The sequence below is a fragment of the Ambystoma mexicanum genome, chromosome 1q (genome assembly GCF_040938575.1).
Source record: "Ambystoma mexicanum isolate Mex_15411 chromosome 1q, UKY_AmexF1_1, whole genome shotgun sequence".
NCBI lineage: Eukaryota > Metazoa > Chordata > Amphibia > Caudata > Ambystomatidae > Ambystoma > Ambystoma mexicanum.
This window is the reverse complement of record NC_090922.1, coordinates 423,282,020-423,302,012: the sequence shown is the minus strand read 5'-3', so window position 1 is coordinate 423,302,012 and position 19,993 is coordinate 423,282,020. Positions and strand designations below refer to the sequence as shown.

Below are 19,993 nucleotides of genomic sequence, written 5' to 3'. Positions count from 1 at the left end.
CTGCTGTTCATTCTGCTAAAGGAACAGGAAGAGGGAAGGGCCGAGCCTTCCAGGTCAGGAGCTGCACTTCCCCAGCCCAAAATTCCTGCAAGGGCAAGCAATCCAGTAAGGAGTAGGGGTCGGGGGAACTAGGCCCACATGACAAGGACTTTGTAAAAAGGGAGCCTTCCTTTAAGGGAAAGAAAGGGATGGGAGTGAGAGAATGAGCAATGATGGCAAAGGTGGTTTGGAAAATCTAGCAAAACGAATACTGCTCAACCTCACCCGGCAGGAACGGCGCCCTCCCAGCATGGTAACTCCTGCAAGGGCAGGCAGAGCAAAGAGGAGTAGGTTGGGGAGCGGTTGCCGAATAAAAATGGTAAGGAACCTATGGCGGGTGCGCTATGAGGGACAAGTTGGTAAGGTGGCAAGGGCAGAAGTGGCCCAGTGCAGGCACCCCCTGGTTAAGGTGGAGCAAGATGGAAAGGTGGCAGAAGTGTCCCGGAGCAGGCCCGCCCTGGTTAAGGAACAGAAGGGAAAGGGGATAGATGAAAAAGTGTCCCTGAAAAGGCACGCCCTGGTAAGGCGGAGCAAGAGGGAAGGGTGGCAGGGGCGGAAGTACATCAGACATGGCCTTAGCATCTTAAATTCCACTGAAGATTCTCTAAAAGATGGGTTCATCTGTTGCCAATGGAAAGGAGGTTTGGGGGTTTTAAGAGGTATAGCAGGCCGGAAAGAATGTAAAAGTGATATGCCATCCTTTTTCTCCTCACCAGCAGCAACCCAGAGGAAAAAGAGATCGGTCTGGGTGGGGTGCCAGGGATGAAATAGGCACAGATGCAGGGGAGGTGCGCAGATTGCCAGGGAAAACAGCAAAAACCGGAGGTAGGGGTCATGCACTTGGATGGTACCGACCTGGCAAACCTGGGAAAGGGGGTCTGAGGTGGGAAATGATGGGCTCTCTACAGGAATCGGCAGGCCAACTAGGGAAACAGAAATCATTTGGTCAGAGATAATCCCAAGGTCAGAATGGAGGGGCCCCGATAATCACGCAGCTGTGTAGAGGTCCAGAAGAAAGCTAAACGGGGCAATGGCAAAATTTTGCAGGGGCAGAGGCTTCCATCAAATCAGGCATGGCCGGAGGTTATTCCCAGGGCACAAGGGAGGGGGGCCGAGAACCATTCAGCAGTAGAGAAATCAAGGAGGGAGCTGAATGGGGCCATTGCAAAATTCTGCAGGGGCAGAGGTTTCCATCAAATCAGGCATGGCTTGATCGACGGGAAGACGCCCGAGTACTTCCTAAAAGATGGGGTGCACCTGTCCACAAATGGAATGGAGCTCTTTTTCTGGAACATTGCACCAAACTACTGGAGTTATGAGAAGGAGACAGGAAGGAAGGGAGCCACAGTGGGCGTGGCGGTGTTTGGGCAACCAAGCACAAATGATAGACTCCGGACGAGCCAGAAGGAAACCGGAATGGGTCTTCGCTCTTCTGGACCAATGCCTCTTGGGGGCCTAAACGGCGGAGGCGTCTGGTGGTAACGAATAAGGCTCAGCTTCCCCCAAAACAAACAGCGCTCTCCCCACCCACGGACACCTGCACGGGCAGGGTAGGCTCAGGTACAAAGGGTCGGGGGAGTTGGGGGCCTACTATACAAAAGTATAGGGGGAAGCAAGGGAAATCCGGCACGGAGCAAGCGCCACACTTGCAGACTGAAGTTCACAAATGTGTACAATAATTCTGTTGTCATGAAAATAAAATTGCGGCCAAGTTTGCCATTTGAAATACTGTGTCATGCCAATTGATTGATGGTGGAAAGTAGCAAAGTGCAGCGGGGTGCATGCGCAAGGGAATAATTGGCAAAAAAGGCAAATGGACAAATGCAGTGGTTATGTTGCTGACGACGAAAAGACCCAAAAGCAAAATGGAGGAGGCAGCATGGTAACCGCTGCGGGGTCATCGCCTACAGCCTGTGACCCTTCCCCTGGGAAAGGGAGGGCAGGGGGCGGAACGGCGCCAAGGGCACCAAAACAACCCGAAAGCCCGTGAAGGGCTAACAAAGGAAGTGGGCGGGGCGAGCGCCTTATAAGCAGCAGGGCCGGTCTGCAGAGACATCTCGCTCCTGCAGTGGGACCCTGCCGACTCGCCGTGTCAGAAAGATTTCGTTTTCCACCCACCCACCCACGAAAGGGCAGGGAAGGAGGGTGACACCTGGATGCGCTGTCGCAAGACGGTCAGGACTATATGGGACAGTGTTGGCGGTGTTTGGGCAACCAAGCACAAATGATAGACTCTGGACGAGCCAGAAGGAAACCGGAATGGGTCTTCGCTCTTCCGGACCAGCACCTCTTGTGGGCCTAAACGGCGGGGGCGTCTGGTGGTAACGAATAAGGCTCAGCTTCCCCCAAAACAAACGGCGCTCTCCCCACCCACGGACACCTGCACGGGCAGGGTAGGCTCAGGTACAAAGGGTCGGGGGAGTTGGGGGCATACTACACAAAAGTATAGGGGAAAGCAAGGGAAATCCGGCACGGAGCAAGCACCACACTTGCAGACTGAAGTTCATAAATGTGTACAATAATTCTGTTGTCATGGAAATAAAACTGCGGCCAAGTTTGCCATTTGAAATACTGTGTCATGCCAATTGATTGATGGTGGAAAGTAGCAAAGCGCAGCGGGGTGCATGCGCAAGGGAATAATTGGCAAAAAATGCAAATGGACAAATGCAGTGGTTATGCAAAATGCACTTGGAGCCCTGCACACCAGGATCCCTCTCAAAAGTGCTGCTCAGGAACAGAGGAAACGGATGGCACTTTATTACGCAAAGATTTCAGCATGAAAAAAATGAAAACAAGGTGGCGGAGCAGCGTGCAGTGCGTGCAGCCACTGTTCAAACCCCCACACGATGAGCATACAGCAAGGGCGGAGCATGCGCATATGTGCTGCCCTGGCCACAGACCCAGCAAAGCCAGTGATGCCCCACATGCAACTGGATGGCGCCAGCCAGCATCTGGCATCCTGACCCTTGCCCCCCCACACCATGTTTCATACTCTTGACTCACACCAAATGAGAACAAAATGCACTTTTCAATTCTGCTGTGTGAATGTTGTATTTTTAGTGATAAAGCCCAGTGTCTCACATATAAAAATAAACCTATTCTGTCATTGTAACACATAGGCTCGGGAACCCTCTGCTGCGCAATGACGGTGCTCTCAGACTAGTGTACCGCCCTGGAAGGTCACACCAAAGACAGCTGTTTGTTATACTAAACACCTTTGACATTTACACTCACATGTTCCTGTTTCCCTGTTTCCCTATTCAGAACCCTCTCTCCCCCTTTAACCTTCATTGTTTTGAGCCACAAAGGTACTACACAAGAAACCAGAAGAGCAGGATGCGCCTCCATCTTGTTTCCTGTCCGCTTCTCTATTCCTCCCCTCCCTTCACTCATTTCCCCTCAGCATGTGCAACTGCGCAGCCTCGTGGCAAATGGACAGCTAGGCTTTCCCAACACCTCCCACTTGGTCTCTTTAAAGGCAGGATGTAGAAGATTGCTTAAGCCGGTTGGTTGGAGGCAAATATTGCATTTGGGGTGTGTGAGGGAGGGATCTGCGAAACGAGGGTGTCACGTAATCATCAGTCTGCTTTGGCCTTGGCCTGAAGCACAGAGGTGCGTGCATGCTTCCTAGCTCTTGGTGGAAATCCGTAACATTAAAATGTTATTTGGAAATCTTTTAAATGAACTGTATTTTGCTGTGCCTGCATCTGAATTCAGTTGCACTGGAACACTTGGTGAACTGCTCACCCTCAGGCCGTTATTATGCTTACTTTCATCATTAAATTAACTAAACACATATTGCTTAACTAGGACTCCTCATTTATCAAAACAGATCAACCCATTCCTGGGCGATACACAGTCCACTCCAAATAGCAGATAACAGAATATTCGTAATACTAACATTTCATCTATATCGTCACTGCTGCCATTTTAATGGCTCATTTTATGCAATGTTCTGCTTGATTGTACAATGCAATGGGGTCCAGACAATCACTGTACTTCGAGGCCATTCAAATGACAGGTATGACAACTATGTGGATTTTCCTTGACCCCACTCATTCCATTTTACCAGATGCAGGTTGAGCCAATAATTTTATATAGGCTTGACATAAATCTTAATGACATAAATCTTAAACAAGGTCCAGGGTTTACTCTGGAAAAATACCTTGAGGTTGGCAATTGCTATACCATATTCTGTGATTCGACATGAGTTAGGGCTGGTCTCATTGGCAACTAGGGCCCTATGGAAGAAAATGTTGGTATATGCAAAATTATTAAATCCACCATTACACTCACTTTACAAAAATTGGGGGGGAAGCGCACGCACGTGCCTCAGGGTCGCCTATCACAGGTTTGAAACAACAAATGTATACGCTGTTCATAGAAATAGGATCCTCCTGTGAGGAGCTTACCCTAAATCCAGCTAAGGTTAAAAAAAAAACTCTTTCAATACGATTGGGGGAAAATAATAGATGAACTGGCCCAATACTCCCTTTACAGGGAATATGCAAATCTAGTTTATAACGGGACCAACTCCCTAAATATATATTTATTTTCCCGGGTGCAAGAAGGAGATAACTATACTTACGATTTTGCTTAACGTTGCAAAGAATGGCCAGCTGGAAAGGGGGACCAGGAAATCTGTGCTGCAGATGTTGGGGTACGATGGGAATTATAGAAACCTCCAAACACTGGGTGATGGGGTGTAAAGTCCTGGAGGAAGAACAGGTGAAGCATCTAGGTTTAACACTAGGCAATGAAGCCTGGTGGAACAGTTTAATGAATGGACAAACAGAGGGATTGAGCTTGGCCTTGTGTGATTTCCTTTATGCTCTACTGAACAGGCTAAAAAAGCTTACACCTAAGGAGGAGGAAGCAAGGGGAGGTGAATTGTATTTGGACCTTGTTGATTCCATAAATTATGTGAGATGTAAATGGATTACGTTTTGCCCATGTGGCTCTCCTTATTTTCTTCTCCCTCTTCTTTTCCTTCTCTCTTCTATATTCTTTCTTCTTATCTGTCCTGTTTATTCTTCTATATTTGCTTGGCAAAATTGTTTATTTTTATCTTGCATTTTAAATGATTATGTTATTTTAAAAGTAATGTTCTTTTGTATCTGTGAAAGTTTCCTATGTATTTTACTTGAAACTCAAAACACAATACAAAAAACAAAAAAAACAAACAAACAAAAATGACAGGTAAGCACTTCACAAATGCCACATAATCAACATAACATTACTTTTGTCAAAAGGGAGTCAAAAAGAAAGCAGGGCCTGATTCAATGTTCTGATATGCCAAGGTTACCAACTTCGGATCCCAAGTCACAGTCCATTACTTCAGTGATAAGAGTCGGATATGAATAAGTAGGTTCCAATTTTCTGTGCATTCCTATAGGCCGAATCAGCTAATCCGCCCTTGGGTGAGGGGAAGAGGATCGCTGATGAATCCTTTTGTCAAACGACAGTCTATCTATTGGGAGAAGTACTGCCCTTTGGACGTACCCAAAACAAGGCTGCTGGTTTGGCTACGCCTGCTCCATCTCTGCTCCTTTACACCACACAGTTTGTTACCTATGCTGGGTCTTGTTGGCGTTCCAATGTGTCCTTTCATGGGGACTGTCTTTCTACCCAGCCAGCCCGCGTTTCCGATCTCCTAACATGGCAGAGCCGCTGTCATCTGCCTGATGGGCACTTATAACTCTGTTTCAGCTGTATTGTTTCAAATGCTTCATTGGAAAACCAATTCATTAAGCATGCTCAGAATATTCAACACTTCATTAATTCTATAATAAAATCCAATAGCTTGCATTAAAATCCCAGAGCTAACATAAAACAGACAAATAAGATTAAAAGTCATAAAATCAGTATCATAAAAAAGTTACTAAAGTACCTTTGGGCTCGAAGGGAACCTATCAGATGATTATGAAATTCACCTATCATTCATAATCAACCTTCTAATGTGTAACCCTAGAATAAGAACGATGGGCAATCTACGTAGATCACTGTGTTCGTTCATGTTAGGTAATTCTCTCATGGCCTGATATCTCGTCATACAAGCCTTCCTTTGTATACGCGGTTCCAGACAACGTTCTCTGAGCTTGTACTACTGACGGCAGAGAATAAGATGCTCTCCAGGCTGAATCCATTTCAATTGACATTGACATATGCATGACGCGGGTGGTTTCCTTTCCCATTTTGACACTTTTTTCCCAGCGAACCAAGTTGTCCATCCAAATTTTTATTATGAAATGGCTGTGGCTCTCTTCTACAATACAGATATGTGGTGCCAACGTCAAGCTTGAGTAAATCAGTGTACCTGGCTACCGTAGACTCAGCGTCTCATTCACACTTACCATTGTTGTTTTTAAAGAAGCTCTCGCATTTGATGGAATAGCATCCAGGACCACAAACCAATCAGGTTTCCCTATGCCCGTAGGTAATCCCTGCAAATATTGATGAACCCACTTATTTGATACCTGAACAAAATCTCTACAAAAAGACGGAGTATCCTGTTTCCACAATTTGAACCAGTGGAGCACAAGGAATCTTACTAAAATGTCTTTGTATTTGTATTTATTTGTATTTATTTTATTTGTATAGCGCAAACCAGGCGCAAACCAGGCCCGGAGGCTACCAGGTGCATATCTTAGGACAACGGTTACAGGTTATGTCGCCCTCAAAATTACGATGACCGAAAATATCGACTTTTTTTGTACCCCCCCTTACACCACATATATATGTGGGGGATATAGAATATAATATTAATATGGGGGGGGCTCCCCCCGCATATATATGTGGTGTAAAGTTTTTTTTTTTTAAGTTGGCATTTACGGCCGTCACAATAATCACATAGATCCGAGCACAACATTGTGCTCTACTATGCCACTAATGAACAATATATCAACATCTTTGCGCACAAGAATATTTCCCTGTGGAAGACCCAGGATCCTCTTCAAAAACTGATTTCCACTGAGATCCAGGCTATCTCTTAGGTACGGCCCTCATAGTTCACCTTCATAGAGAACTTGCAAAGCCACATTAGCTTGACCGACCCTGCGTGCATCCTTCACTGACCCCAAGCCTCCCCGCATTTTAGAATGCCTGGCCAAGATAGCACACTCACTCTGCCTCATTTTCTGCTGTAGTTTAGATATTTTTTCATGCCATTGCCCCTTTCATGAAAATATTCTACCAAATCATGAAACTCTACCTCCTCTTTATATTCTACCTTAGATTTCAACTTCATTCGGTGGTTCTTTCCCAGGACCATGATCTTTGACCTCTTCGAGTTGATTTGCAAGTCTTACTAGCAAAATACTTCAAATGTCCACAAGGAGGCCTCCAGTGTTTTTTTCCGTTTTTCTGAAAAAAGTAGATGTGACGTTTCCCTATTCTTAATGGTCAGAACGTCTGATATCACAGAAAGCAAGACGTTTTCTGGGCCATTAATCTATAGAATAAACAGAAGGGGGGCAAGTATGCAACAAGGCCTAACTGCTTTTGATATTGAGAGGACAACTGTGCGCTGGCGGGTGGGACCACACCTAAGCAAACTCTGGTTCCCCAGATAAAGGGCAATAATGCAGTTTAGCAAGTTACTTGGCACCCCAATATTTTGCAATACCAACCACAGTTTGATGGTCCACCAGATCAAACACTGTGCGTAGATCCATAAATGCTAAGTGCCCCCTCCCCGTAGTGAACCTATACTTTACAGATGATAGGTGTAATGTAAGGCACTGATCAGCAGTACCCTTATGCTTCTGAAATTATAATTGACATAATGAGATGGCATTAATATTTGAAGCCCATTTCTGCAGTGTAGCATATATTATATGGAGTCACCTCCCCACTCCCACTGACACGCTAGAGTGGCACTCTGCAAACTTTGGCTCTCCAGTTGTCTTGGACTACAGCTCCCATCAGCCCTAACCAGCATAGTCAATGGTGAAGTATCACGGAAATGGTTGTCCAAAACATCTGGAAAACCGCAGGTTGCAGACCCCTGCTTTGGAGTGTCAGAGGGGGTGCAGAGGCGACACCATGGTTTCACTTGGGCAAGCAAAAAAGAGAACGTCATGAAAACCCCATTGAAAAAATATTTCTTGCTCTACCTGCCTGCACGGGGCCCCCATGAGCATGAGGCCCTGGGCAACAGCACAGACTGTTCATGTCTCGGTCGGGCCCTGGAAGATCATGCGCGTCACCCTGCCTCTATTCCTTTAGGTGCCTTGCACCCATAGCGATTCGACCAGCAAAAAACTAAAACTTGGATCAAAATTCATGTTCATATTATATTTTTCCTTCTACCAAAGGCTAGTAGCAAACAAACAAAACTATTATCTGTAATCAGGTATAGTGGCGGGAACTCACTGCTCTCCAGATCAAGACAGATCTGTCCACCCACCCCTTCAACCCACACTGTAAGAAGAAAAATGCATCCTCAAAATTGAAAAGTGAGTGCTATTTTGGAGGTTGTTTTCTCTATAGCTCTCTCGCACTGGAAATAGTCTAAACCGGCTGCAACCCCACTGGAGTACCCAGCAGAATCCCTGTCTTGCATGTGGCTTTTCCACCAGGGATTAGCCCTGTTTATTTCACAAAACTGTGAAACCCAATCATGGGTTTATCCAGATGGTTTGCACGCAGTTGGTATAAAAACAGCAACTGCAAACAATGTCTTTGTTGGAGTTCTGATGCTCAACATTATTGGTTGGCTTTTCACGTGTACAAGTCATCCAACTATAAGGAAATGTCGAAGTGTGCGACCCCGGCATTGAGGAAGGAGGGATTTCACAACAGTTTTCTCAGTGCCAAACATGGGCAAAAGCAGAGGTCACTAGCCATCCACTCAAAGCCTCCCTCCAGCAGCATGAGGTCTAGAGGCTGGTGTTTCTCGGTGCTGGGCCCAGTGCTCAGGATCGCTCTGCCACGGTTCCCGCGGGCTATGCAAAACATGCCTGCTCCCAAGATGCACCTTTTCCATCACACCTTCACAGGTTAAAAAGCATCAAATCCCTTTCAGGTCTCTCATCAACATGGGAGACATTATTTGAGGCACACAAAAAACACAACATAACATTTCACATATCTGGTATGGTGACATCATCCTATTCATAAACACATTCAAGTAATAATTCCCTGGACCAAGAGAGTTTGAAGTCTCCTTACCTTCTTCTTCGACCGCTCTGATTTCTTAGACATGTTCTTGACTTTTTTGTGCAGATGGTACAAGACCTTGAAAAGAAAAGGAAAAACACCAATTCTTAGTGCCCTGTGAATGTGCCAAGGGAACGTCAGAAGAGGAGGCTTTGAGCTGGCAGCTTTAGGGAACTGTCTTCCAGCTCTCCCATCCCATTGGCAGAGAGCGGGAGCCATACATCGAGAGCTATACAGCCTGGAATGTTAAGACACATGCTAATTATGAGTACACAAGTCCTGGCTGTGTTCATGCAACATACATGAACTGGAGGGAGACACAGAAATCATGCAAAGTAATTGAGTGCTTACACAAGCAAATGGTGCTCTCTTGATCTTGCCCAGACAAGCACCACCAAAGCAGTCTTATGATGAGACATATTTTTCTCTTTACATAAAAGGGACATTTGTGGATATGTGTGTGTCTGTTGGAAATGTTCAGCATACTCCCCACCATGCTGAAAACCTGAAATTTGGCATGTGGGTAGGTTCCATGGTGCAGACAATGTAAAAAGTATTAAATATAATTTTTTCTAATTTTGTTTTTTTTTAAAGCATTTTTTTTAAAGTGCTCTGCAATGCTTGGATATGTGTGTGTGTGTATGTTTGCAATGTTCTGCATACTTCCCAACAGGCTAAACATCTGAAATTTGGCATGTGGGTAGGTTCCATGGTGTAGACAATGTAAAAAGTATAAAATATAATTGTTTCTAATTTTTTTTTTAAGCGTTTTTTTTAAAGTGGTCTGCAATGCTTGGCTATGTGTGTGTGTGTATGTTTGCAATGTTCTGCATACTTCCCAACAGGCTAAACATCTGAAATTTGGCATGTGGGTAGGTTCCATGGTGTAGACAATGTAAAAAGTATAAAATATAATTGTTTCTAATTTTTTTTTTAAGCGTTTTTTTTAAAGTGGTTTGCAATGCTTGGATATGTGTGTGTGTATGTTTGCAATGTTCTGCATACTTCCCAACAGGCTAAACATCTGAAATTTAGCATGGCGGGTGGTTCCATGGTGTAGACAATGTAAAAAGCATACATTATAAATATACGTTTGTCTATTCATTTATTTTTAGTAGTAATTACCGTGCAAAGCACTGGTACAATTGCTAGTTACATATATACGGGTAACATTAAGGGACTCACGGGGAGGCATTGGAGAAGAGTTAGAGCTAAAGAATTAGGATAGTCTTTCTTCTATTCTATTTTTTGTGGGATATTTGAAGACTGAGGGCACAGTATTCAAGAAGCAACACCGTGCTATGCAGAGTTCGACAAGATACCACGAGCAGGGGTACGACTCTAAGTTCTTTATATTAGTAGAGAGGCAACATTATGCTTGTTTACAGAGGGGTGAGAATCATAACAGTGATGGCACAGAGGAGGTGGAGTTCCACAGGATGCCTTGTTCTAAGGGTTGGAGCAAAATTCTCGAGTGGAGTCTGAGGCTGCTGATAGCGATACTTAGTTTTAGTTGGGGGAGAAGGTTTTGTATGAAGGAATGGTTTTGAATTCCCTCCTGATATTTTGGGATGCCGGAGGTTAAGGTGGGTGCTCTGTAACTACATAAGCACACAACCCTCATGACAGCACTAAAGCATTCTCCCATGCCTGCATTGGCCAGGCCATTGTCCATTATCCTGTAAATCACAGGTCATGTCTTTCTTTTTATCCACTCAGTTCTAGAAATGTTGGTGAAGTGGTTGGCAGACATCCCTTGTGACCAAGTGTATGTTGATGTCACTGTAGCACGAGGGCCCTGTTACAGAATGAAAGATGCCGAACTTCTCATTGATATTTGAGGTATTAGCTGACTTGCAATGTGTCCTTTGCCACGATAGGAGCAGCCCCAACATTTTATTTCTGCTTTCCCCACCGCAGATAGGCATTGAAGCAAACTGACTACACCTTTTCCCTCTCTCCATGATGTAGGAAGAGCAGCAAACGTTCTTGCCCAAGTTTGTAGCCGTACCTAACATGCCACAAGCTCTACGGTTCTCCAGCGTGCATAATCCGGCCGATCCCAAGATGGTGCTGAGTGGATAATGTTGTCCCTTGTCCGTTTGTATGTGCTTCATTATAATGGCATTGGTAGTGTTGAGGTTTGAGCACTAGACTAAAACAAAACAGGTGAAAACGAAGCTGGGCTCAAACCTCTCCTTCAATGCTTTTTCAGTGTGAACTGTTTTGGCCTAAATTGGCCTATAGAGGCCTACAATTAGAGCAAAATAATAATTACATGATCAGTTGTGAAATATATTATTTTTCTATCTGAAACAGTGTATGCTCCATTTATGTTTTTATCACTGTGCCGTCGATCTGTATTGGCTTTTGATTGGAATCTGTAGTGTTAAACTTAGGGGCGGGAGATTCCTGTACTTCGTCACTGTTACCGATGGAAGGTTTAGCTCCAGTAGATCGTTTTAATTTGTATCTTGCAATGTACTTACATTGGATTTAATAATGATTATAAGAGTGTTGTTATGGTATTAGGTACTGTTTCCAATTGATTTGACCCAGTGCTACAGGTCTCATAACGCATTTGGCTGAGATATGAAATCCCAGACCCCATAGTACTTGTGTGATGAGATGAACCATGGCAAACTATTTGTTGACTCAACTGATAACAGTGAAACAGATTTTTTGGGCTGATCACTTCCCCAAAAGTAACATTGGGTAAAAGAGTACTGGTTCACCAATGGAGGTTGAAATGAGGATATACATAATCATTTAGACGTGTGCAACTGCCCTCCTACAGTGCCATCATTGGTCATGCAGGAGCAATCCAACTGGGGGCATATTTAGAGATATTTGAATTTGGGCTATGATTTCAGAACTCAACCGGTCCCCGCCAACTCGGTACCTTGTGTTTCGGCACAGCTGTTTTTGTACTGACCATTTCGACACGTCAGCTTCGGCGCAGCTCCTATTTAGGCTTTCCCTGTTGGCTGCGGTAAACAGGGCGCAAGGGCCTACCCGGACCAGGATAGCACTGCACACATTGAGCTGTAAATGGATCCAGGTACTGAGCGCATAATGTTTGTCTTAAATATACTGTCATCCAGAGCACTGCATTTATTAGCGCTTAGGATGACAACAGAGTTAAGCAAGTAGTAACATACCGGTGTGCATAGGTCCGGCCGCCGAGATATTTAGGTATGCAGTGCTATCTCAGCGTGGATAGCACTCTGTGTCCTGTTGGCCACGGCCAACACAGCAAGCCTAAATGGGAGTTGCGCTGCAAGTACCGCGCCGAAAGAGCCAGTGCCAAAAACAGTTCTGCCAGAATTTACGGCTTTGCCGTCATCCGACCGTGCCCAGCTTGAGCATGCATGGCATGTTTTAAATGCCTACTGTCTAGTTCATGTTTATTGATGATGACGTGGTTTCATGCAGGTAGAGTTAGTTTCCCACACTTTAGTGTCATCCCTTCCTGCATCTCCACTTGCAAATGCGACGAGATCTTCAGGGATTTTGCTGAGGACTTTGAGGTTCTAGAACATACTTGCCCACTCCCAGTTTATATGTTCGAGAGGGTAGGTGAGAATTGGCTAGCCACATATTTAGGGAGATTGCTGTTTTCCAAGATGTATGCAGAAGCCGAGAGAAGTAAACATATAGTTAACCTCCACTTTTTCGGCCGATTGCTTTCCTAAATAAACATGGGGTAAAATAGTAGTGTGGACAGTAGGTGGCTGACGGTGGAAAATCTATGAATTTCAGCTGATGATGTTGCCATATGAGCTCCGTTGTGTGGGAAAGCGGAAGGCTAAGAAAGGAAACACATTGGAAAGCCTTCCAAGGAAGGCCTTTTAGGGGCTCAACCAGTTTGCTTTAGCTGTCTAAGACCTGCTGGCAAATGTGGGCCAGGTTTAAGTACCTACTTTCTAGTACATATTTATTGAGGATGGCATAGCTTAATTCTGGCAGAACTAGTGAATTACCCAAAAAGGCATACATACATACATGTTAAAATACCTACCATTAATTAAAATAACGCTTCGTACCTAGAACAAAAACATTGGTGCAGAGTGTGGATTGCACAGTTAATATCCTTTCAAAGAATCAAACCTGAAATGCCAAGAGATCTTCATGGTTGGCGAGAAATAATTTTTTTCAACAACTGGCTCTCTCCACAGAAACTGGCCAACAATTAAAATGCTCTAGAATTTATAAATAAGAACATGCCTTTGGTATTATTTGGTTGGAGTAATTTGTAGACTACTGTCATGCAATGTGACCCAGGACACAGCCCTCAAACCCTCAACCTACAAACACAACATCCTCCCTCATCCATTGTGAAAGTCAGTATAGGTGATGCACTTACACCACTTCTCAATGTCATCAACACCTGCCTCACAAAAAAGCAACTCCCCAGAAGCACTGAAAATGGGACAACTCCTACCCTGATAAAGGAACTCACACCCAATCCAGATGGCCTAGCTAACTATTGGCCCATCAATCATCTACCCTTCTTTGGCAAAGTGATTTAGAAGATAGTCGCTTTCAGTTGGATACAAGGATCATACACCACAATCTCCTACTGGACACCCAATCTGGTTTCTGACCACAATGAAGAGACCACTGTGATAGCTATCAAGGACTCTATACACATATTGAACCAAATGCATCCCAGGTTACTCGTCTTACTCGCCCTTTCTATATCCTTTTTATAATATTGACCATGAAGCCTTTCTGAACATTTTCTGCATGTGCACGTCATGCGCTTTGATGGAACAGTGTTGCAGCGGTGTGCCTCGTATCATGAGTTGGGCGGAAAGTGGGACTTTTACCTCCAGCTTTCCGCCCGTTTTCGGCGCTAGGAAAACTGTGCTAATTGCGCCAGTGCTAATAGCACTAACTCATACCAATTGGGTCCAATGGGGAATGGGGATTTATAGCCTTACCGCTACCCGTGATACGGCGATAATAGCGACAGGCCGAGTAGCATTACCAATTACCACTACTTGTGTTGGCGGTATCCCAACGCAATTACCGCCTGGATATAGCCAACCTCGTGAAAGGGGCCAAAGTGTCAAGTAAGATTGCGGTTTCTGATGACTAGCAAGCATTTTGGTGACTTGTGCGTATGATTTTAAATTTGCTAAATGGGTGAAGTTGCTACACCCGTCTCATTGCTCCCCTTTTTGTTCAAATACTTTCTTCAACTCATAATACCCTGCTTCCCAATTGGGACACCAGTCAATAGAATGAAACAGTTTTGTGACTGATCTTTCACAAAGAGTAGCCCGCTTGGATTTCATCTCCAGTCCCAAATAATGCAACAATGGACATTTAGGCTCAGTCATGGCTTTCATGTATAAGAGACCACGTTTCTTCTTTACTGTGGCCTCCATGGAGATAAGACCCGATTCAAGTCGCAGTATCGCCATTGAAACGCACAGTGGGAGTACCTGCATTTCTTTACAATAGCGACCCTCCAGTCTCTGCAGCCATGTTAGATCCAAAATAGAGAGTCATTTTAGTTCATATAGAATGGGCGGGCAAAAGCAATGTTTGTATAGGCCCCTCAAGGCTGAAGCCGCCCATGCGCTTAGTAAACGTAGCTACTAGCACTGTTAGCTGTGCCGCCTTCCTTCTGCGTACAATAATGCATTCGGCAGGGCTTTCCCCTGACTCAAATTCGAGTCAAAGATATTTATAGCATATGTGTAGTCCACTACGCCTCCCGTGATTGTCAATCTTGGTCTCATTATTTTCCCCGCTAGAGAATAGGAATAGGATGATCTGGGTTTTCTTCCTGTTGGTGGTTAGATGGTTAACGTTAGCATATTGCCATAACTCTCTGGCAAATCTTGCTAGGTCTGGTAAGGTATGGTCAAATATGATATGGTGGGATTCAATCTTTGGGGGTCAGCCCACAACCCTGCTCAAGCGTTTAGGGGTCTACCAGGTACAAGTTGAACAGCAACGGAGCCAAGACGCAGCCCTGTTTAACTCCTCCAACTATGGTAACAGGTCCCATCAAAGCTCCCCCGCCATCCAACTTGACCTGTACCATGTTATCTTCAGGAAAGGTAAGATGTAATCGGGACAACCGTAGGCCTCTACATTCAGCCATCATTTTTCTCTGCATACCGAGTCGAAAGCTGCTTGGAAGTCGAGGAAGAGTGTATAAATCCCAGGATTGTCTTTTGCTCTTGCACGCTCCATCAACAAATCATCAGCCTTAGATTTTGCAGGGTAGATGACCCAGGCCGAAACCCTGTTTGAAACCTATAGAGGAACCCCGACGACTTAGACCATTTCTGAAGCTCAATCATTATAAATGATGCAAACAAGTTCCTTGTAACATCTAATATGGACAACTGTCTATAGTTTCCAGGTACTGTGCAGGCTCCTTTTTTGTATATAGGCATCAAGATGACAGACTTCCAAGATAAAGGAATTTTGCCAGCACGTAATACTTTACAAATATGATTTGCAGTATGTTAGCCCAGGTCTCCGGATCATGCAACTCTATACTGGCTAAGCGATTTGGGCCGAAGGATTTTGAGGTCTTCAGTCTTCCAATTTTATTTCTAATGTCACTCTTGCCTATTTCCATCATAACCTTATACATGGTGGTTGCTGATGGAGTGGGATTTCTGCTTTTTCATGCAGATTCTTGGCTTCAAGACAGTCACACCACTGAGTTTCAATTACCTGTGGGTCAGGTGCACGAAATAAATAAAATAAACAAACAAACAAACAGGGTTTAGGATGATGTCATTTTTATTCCCTTTTGCCTCCCCTAGGAGATTCCATATATTCCTGGTATCACGAGAATTTAGGACCGCTATCATTCTTTGCCAACCAGCACTTCTGTCTGAGGACCACCACCGCTGGATCCAATTACTGTATTTTGTGTGCTTACTAATGCAACAGCCAAATCAGGTCCACTGGGTTTTGCAGCACTGATAGTTCGTTGCATTACTCTCTTTTGACCCCTTATGGTTTTATCATATACTGTGCTATTCCTACTCTCACATACACCATGGGCAGACCTGTGCACCCAGACTTCATTAGAGAGCTGATGAAACCAGTTCTCAATGTCATCAATGTCTAGAGATTCTTATTTAGGATACAGTCCTAATCCAACTTGGCCCATGTGACACATTGCTCTCTCCACATTTTCGCTGCCCATATAATGCGGTTACCCACATGGCTGACTTCTATGGAGTCCATTTTCTGTGGTGCATTTGTCACTACGTTATGTCAGAACAAGATAGTGAGATTGGTATGGTCACTAAAACATTTTTTGTCAACAGCCATATGGTCACTAAAATAATTTAATCCGACAGACATAAATTGGATGAACTGTAAGAGAGTACGGTTAACAAAGAAACAATCCAATGTAGCCTTATTTTTTCACAAAACCCAGGAACATTTTCCTAGGCGAGGGCCCTTAGTGCGGCCGTTTATCATGCTTAAATTCCAATCATCCAGGAAACTCAGCCATTTCCGTCCATGCATATTTGGGGTGGATGCAGCATCTGCCTCCCACTCCTTCCACCACCTGAAGATCTTTGGTGCATATACATCGAGCATTGAGGCCGTCCCACCAAAACAACATGGTTGCCATTCTCCCCCTTTATGCAGACCACCAGCAGTTCTGTTAATGCATCAAAAATAGCCTACGTGTAAGAACCTCCTGGGGTATCATACATTTTGATGGCCAGCATTCTCACCTCAACCTCAGGGCAGACACCACCAACCTTTACTGCTGCGATATAGTGCTTGCACTTTAAAGTATTGGCCATTCGTGTGGAGAATGCATGTTTTATACCAATCAACAATCCTCCATGGGGTCTACACATTTTCCCCCTTCTAGCCAGGGTTTGGATGATTTGAAAGCCATCAACGTACATATTTGTCATCAGCCAAGTCTCCTGCAACATACAAATGTGACTCTGCAGCCTTAATTTTCGGGACTCCCTGGAGCCCAGGAGGTGCCTGAACTCTTGAGTGTTTTAGGATGTCATAGAGAATACTCAAAGTGGGCTAGCCGAGAGAATAGGCAGCGATTCTGCCAGCCATTTCAGTGGATTATGTAGGCTCTACATGAAAAAAGGATGTCATTTTCACCTTAGAATTAGACTTCCGCTATACTCCACCTTTGATTTCAAGTGTGTTTACAGCTTTATCCGCAGGAAAACTGGCTGTGGATGGCTCTTTATTTAATTCAATAGGCAGGCCTTCCCTTTACGGAAGTTTTATCTACTGAATTTGGCCTTAACTTTGGTCAGCATTTTTTCGTGTAACATCAGTCGAGCTCCACTCACTTCCTGCAGGCCCACACTTGCCACTGATAGCGTCTGTTACAAGTGCTTATGTAAGTACATCTACAGTTTGGAGATAGCAAAGTCTTGTAGTAGTTGTACACTCACGTGTAGGACTCTGCCACTGCTTCAGCTGCCAGTGGGACAGCGAGACAGCACTCGCCCAAGCACTCACTCCAATGACCGTGAACCAATGTGAGTAAGCGTTGATTTTATGGCTTCCAGGTCAGAGGGTGGGACATCCAAATCTTGAACCAATTTGAAGGTTGAGTCTCGTTCCGGCCAGGAAATGAAGGTAACAGCGATAGCAATATTATAGCAAAGTTGTAGAGAGAGACAGCAAGACAGCACTCGCTCAAGCACTCACTCCAATGCGCGCCCATGGGGAAAAAGTTCAGAAAGCTGAAAAGTATTGGAGGGGAAAAAGTAGGGTTGAGTGGAGTGATCAGCTCTTTTCACAAGACTGTGGCAAAATCCCTGCAAAGCAGACTGATGATTTGTATGGGAGGCGGCAAGCTTGCGTGAGGGCCTGAGGAAGGCTTACAATGATTGCTGGGATGCTCAAACAGTTAGAAAAGCAGGAGTTTTGTTGTATGTTTCTTTTTTTAGGGCAGACAGCGACAAAGGGGACTGCCTGCCTCTGCAGTGTTTTAAAAAGGGAGGGCTTAATAAGATTACATTGGTAGCATTTGTGCAGGTATGGAGTCCATTGTGCCAGTGGGCGTGATATGGTAGGAAAGCAGAACTAGCCAGTGGAAATCTTTTTTTAAAGGTACTTTTTCCAAGCATTTGGGGCTTGGCTCTTTTTATTTCTAAGCAGTAGCTTCAAACTTGAGATGAGCTCAGCCAACCAGTTGGCTCTGGATGGGCTGAGCCCCATTTGGCTTCCTCACCTTTATGCTGAAATGGTGCCAGAAAGTATAGCTTATTCACAACAGGTTGATTGGGTGTTTTCAAAAATATGCTGGATTCCAAGGACTGTTGCCAGAGGGAGCTGTTGAACACAGCAACATGCACCATTTTGTTTCACAAGTCTCTGCCCCCGGATCCTAGCCACCTATCTCTGAGCTCTAATCTTAGTGGTGGTTGGTGCATAATGAACTGTGAGTCACCTCGCCCCAATTATGCAACAGTTGCCACTCATTCTGTTATGCACAACATTACATTTAATGAGTGATTTGATGGCAGTGGAATTGCTGTTGTCTGTAGGGACAAAAGCTCTCTAGGCAGCCATTTGGGCATTATACCTAGCGACGAAGAGTTAGGTCTCTGCAGACAGCAAATGTCAGCACTGAAGCTCAGGCAGAGAAAGATGTGAGGGCATTTTGTCACCCATCTAAAGCCTTTCTATTGGCAGTGATGAGGCAGGACTCATGAAGGGAACTGCTAATCAACTTTCATCACTGCTCCTTGCTTCCTGCTATTGCAGAAAATGAAGAGCTTAGCTGAGGGGACCGCACGTGCGACCTTCGCAAACATCAGGTGCGTGTTCGTGAGTGTTTGGGGTGGAAGGCAACGAGGAATACAGATAGGGATATTACCAATATGCTGTGCCTCTGAAAGTCTGGTTGTGCTGGGCTGCTGTTACATGACACATGACTGACCCAGCCACATCCCTGCTGGTTTTTCAGAAGCAACCATATGGCAGTTCAGTGATCTGATTAGGTGTTCTGCTACTTTGAAATGATGGCTGGTGGGTCTAGGGGGCGAGTGGGGAAAATATCTTTACTTGTTAGTTGCTGCTGCTGCTCCTGCCTCTGCACTGATAAGTCTGTGGAAGCACCCTTGTATTGTTGCTGCAGTGTCTCCGAAATACTGTGATGGAGATACCGGGAAGACAGGTGGCAGTGCTGGATTGGTGTCAGGTTGAGACACTGACTGATATAATGACCCTGCCGGACCTTAGAATACAGGGGGCAAGCCAGCAAAGGCATGGCGACAGCCACCCCAGAGTCAAGCCAGGGGGTCTGTGGCCTGATTCTCAGAACCAAACACAAGCTGAGATGGCAAAAAAATGTCTGTGCCAACATTTGATGTCTTGCATTCCACAAGACGCACACCAGGTGTCCTGTCTTCACACCTCCCACAGCATAAAGCTCATACGTGCGATCCTGTCCCCCCCACCCCCGACATCTTGCCCACCTCTCGTGTTATCGGCGAGAAGGTGGAAATGAGGGCTGGTTCTAAGGTTTGCAAGGCTGTGTGCATTAAAGCTTGTGCATGTCTGAGGGGACAACATGGAACACCAATCTGCACAATCATCAAGTGTGTGTTATTGAGTGTTGTGTGAATGTAAGCAGTGTGTGAGTAGTGAGTAGTGTGTGTGTGCCTGTGTGGTGCGGTGGTGTGCCATAGCAAGTGTGTTCTTACAGGGGCAAATAATTACAAGAGGGTTGTTACATGGGCAAATGCTGTCATTTTAGGGCAAAGCCTTCACATGTATGTTATTAAAGGGGCCCTGCACTACTGAGAGC

The 19,993-nt window shown here is 45.0% G+C and overlaps 1 protein-coding gene across 1 annotated transcript in view; it reads right to left on the bottom strand.

Moving 5' to 3' along the window:
* Window positions 1–19,993, bottom strand: part of LOC138528235 (galanin receptor type 1-like) — a 1,147,458-nt gene that overhangs the window by 985,251 nt on the left and 142,214 nt on the right. The window contains exon 2 of the mRNA XM_069639692.1: window positions 9,211–9,276. Coding sequence (XP_069495793.1) covers window positions 9,211–9,276 — 66 coding nt within the window. The remainder of the gene's footprint in view (window positions 1–9,210; window positions 9,277–19,993) is intronic.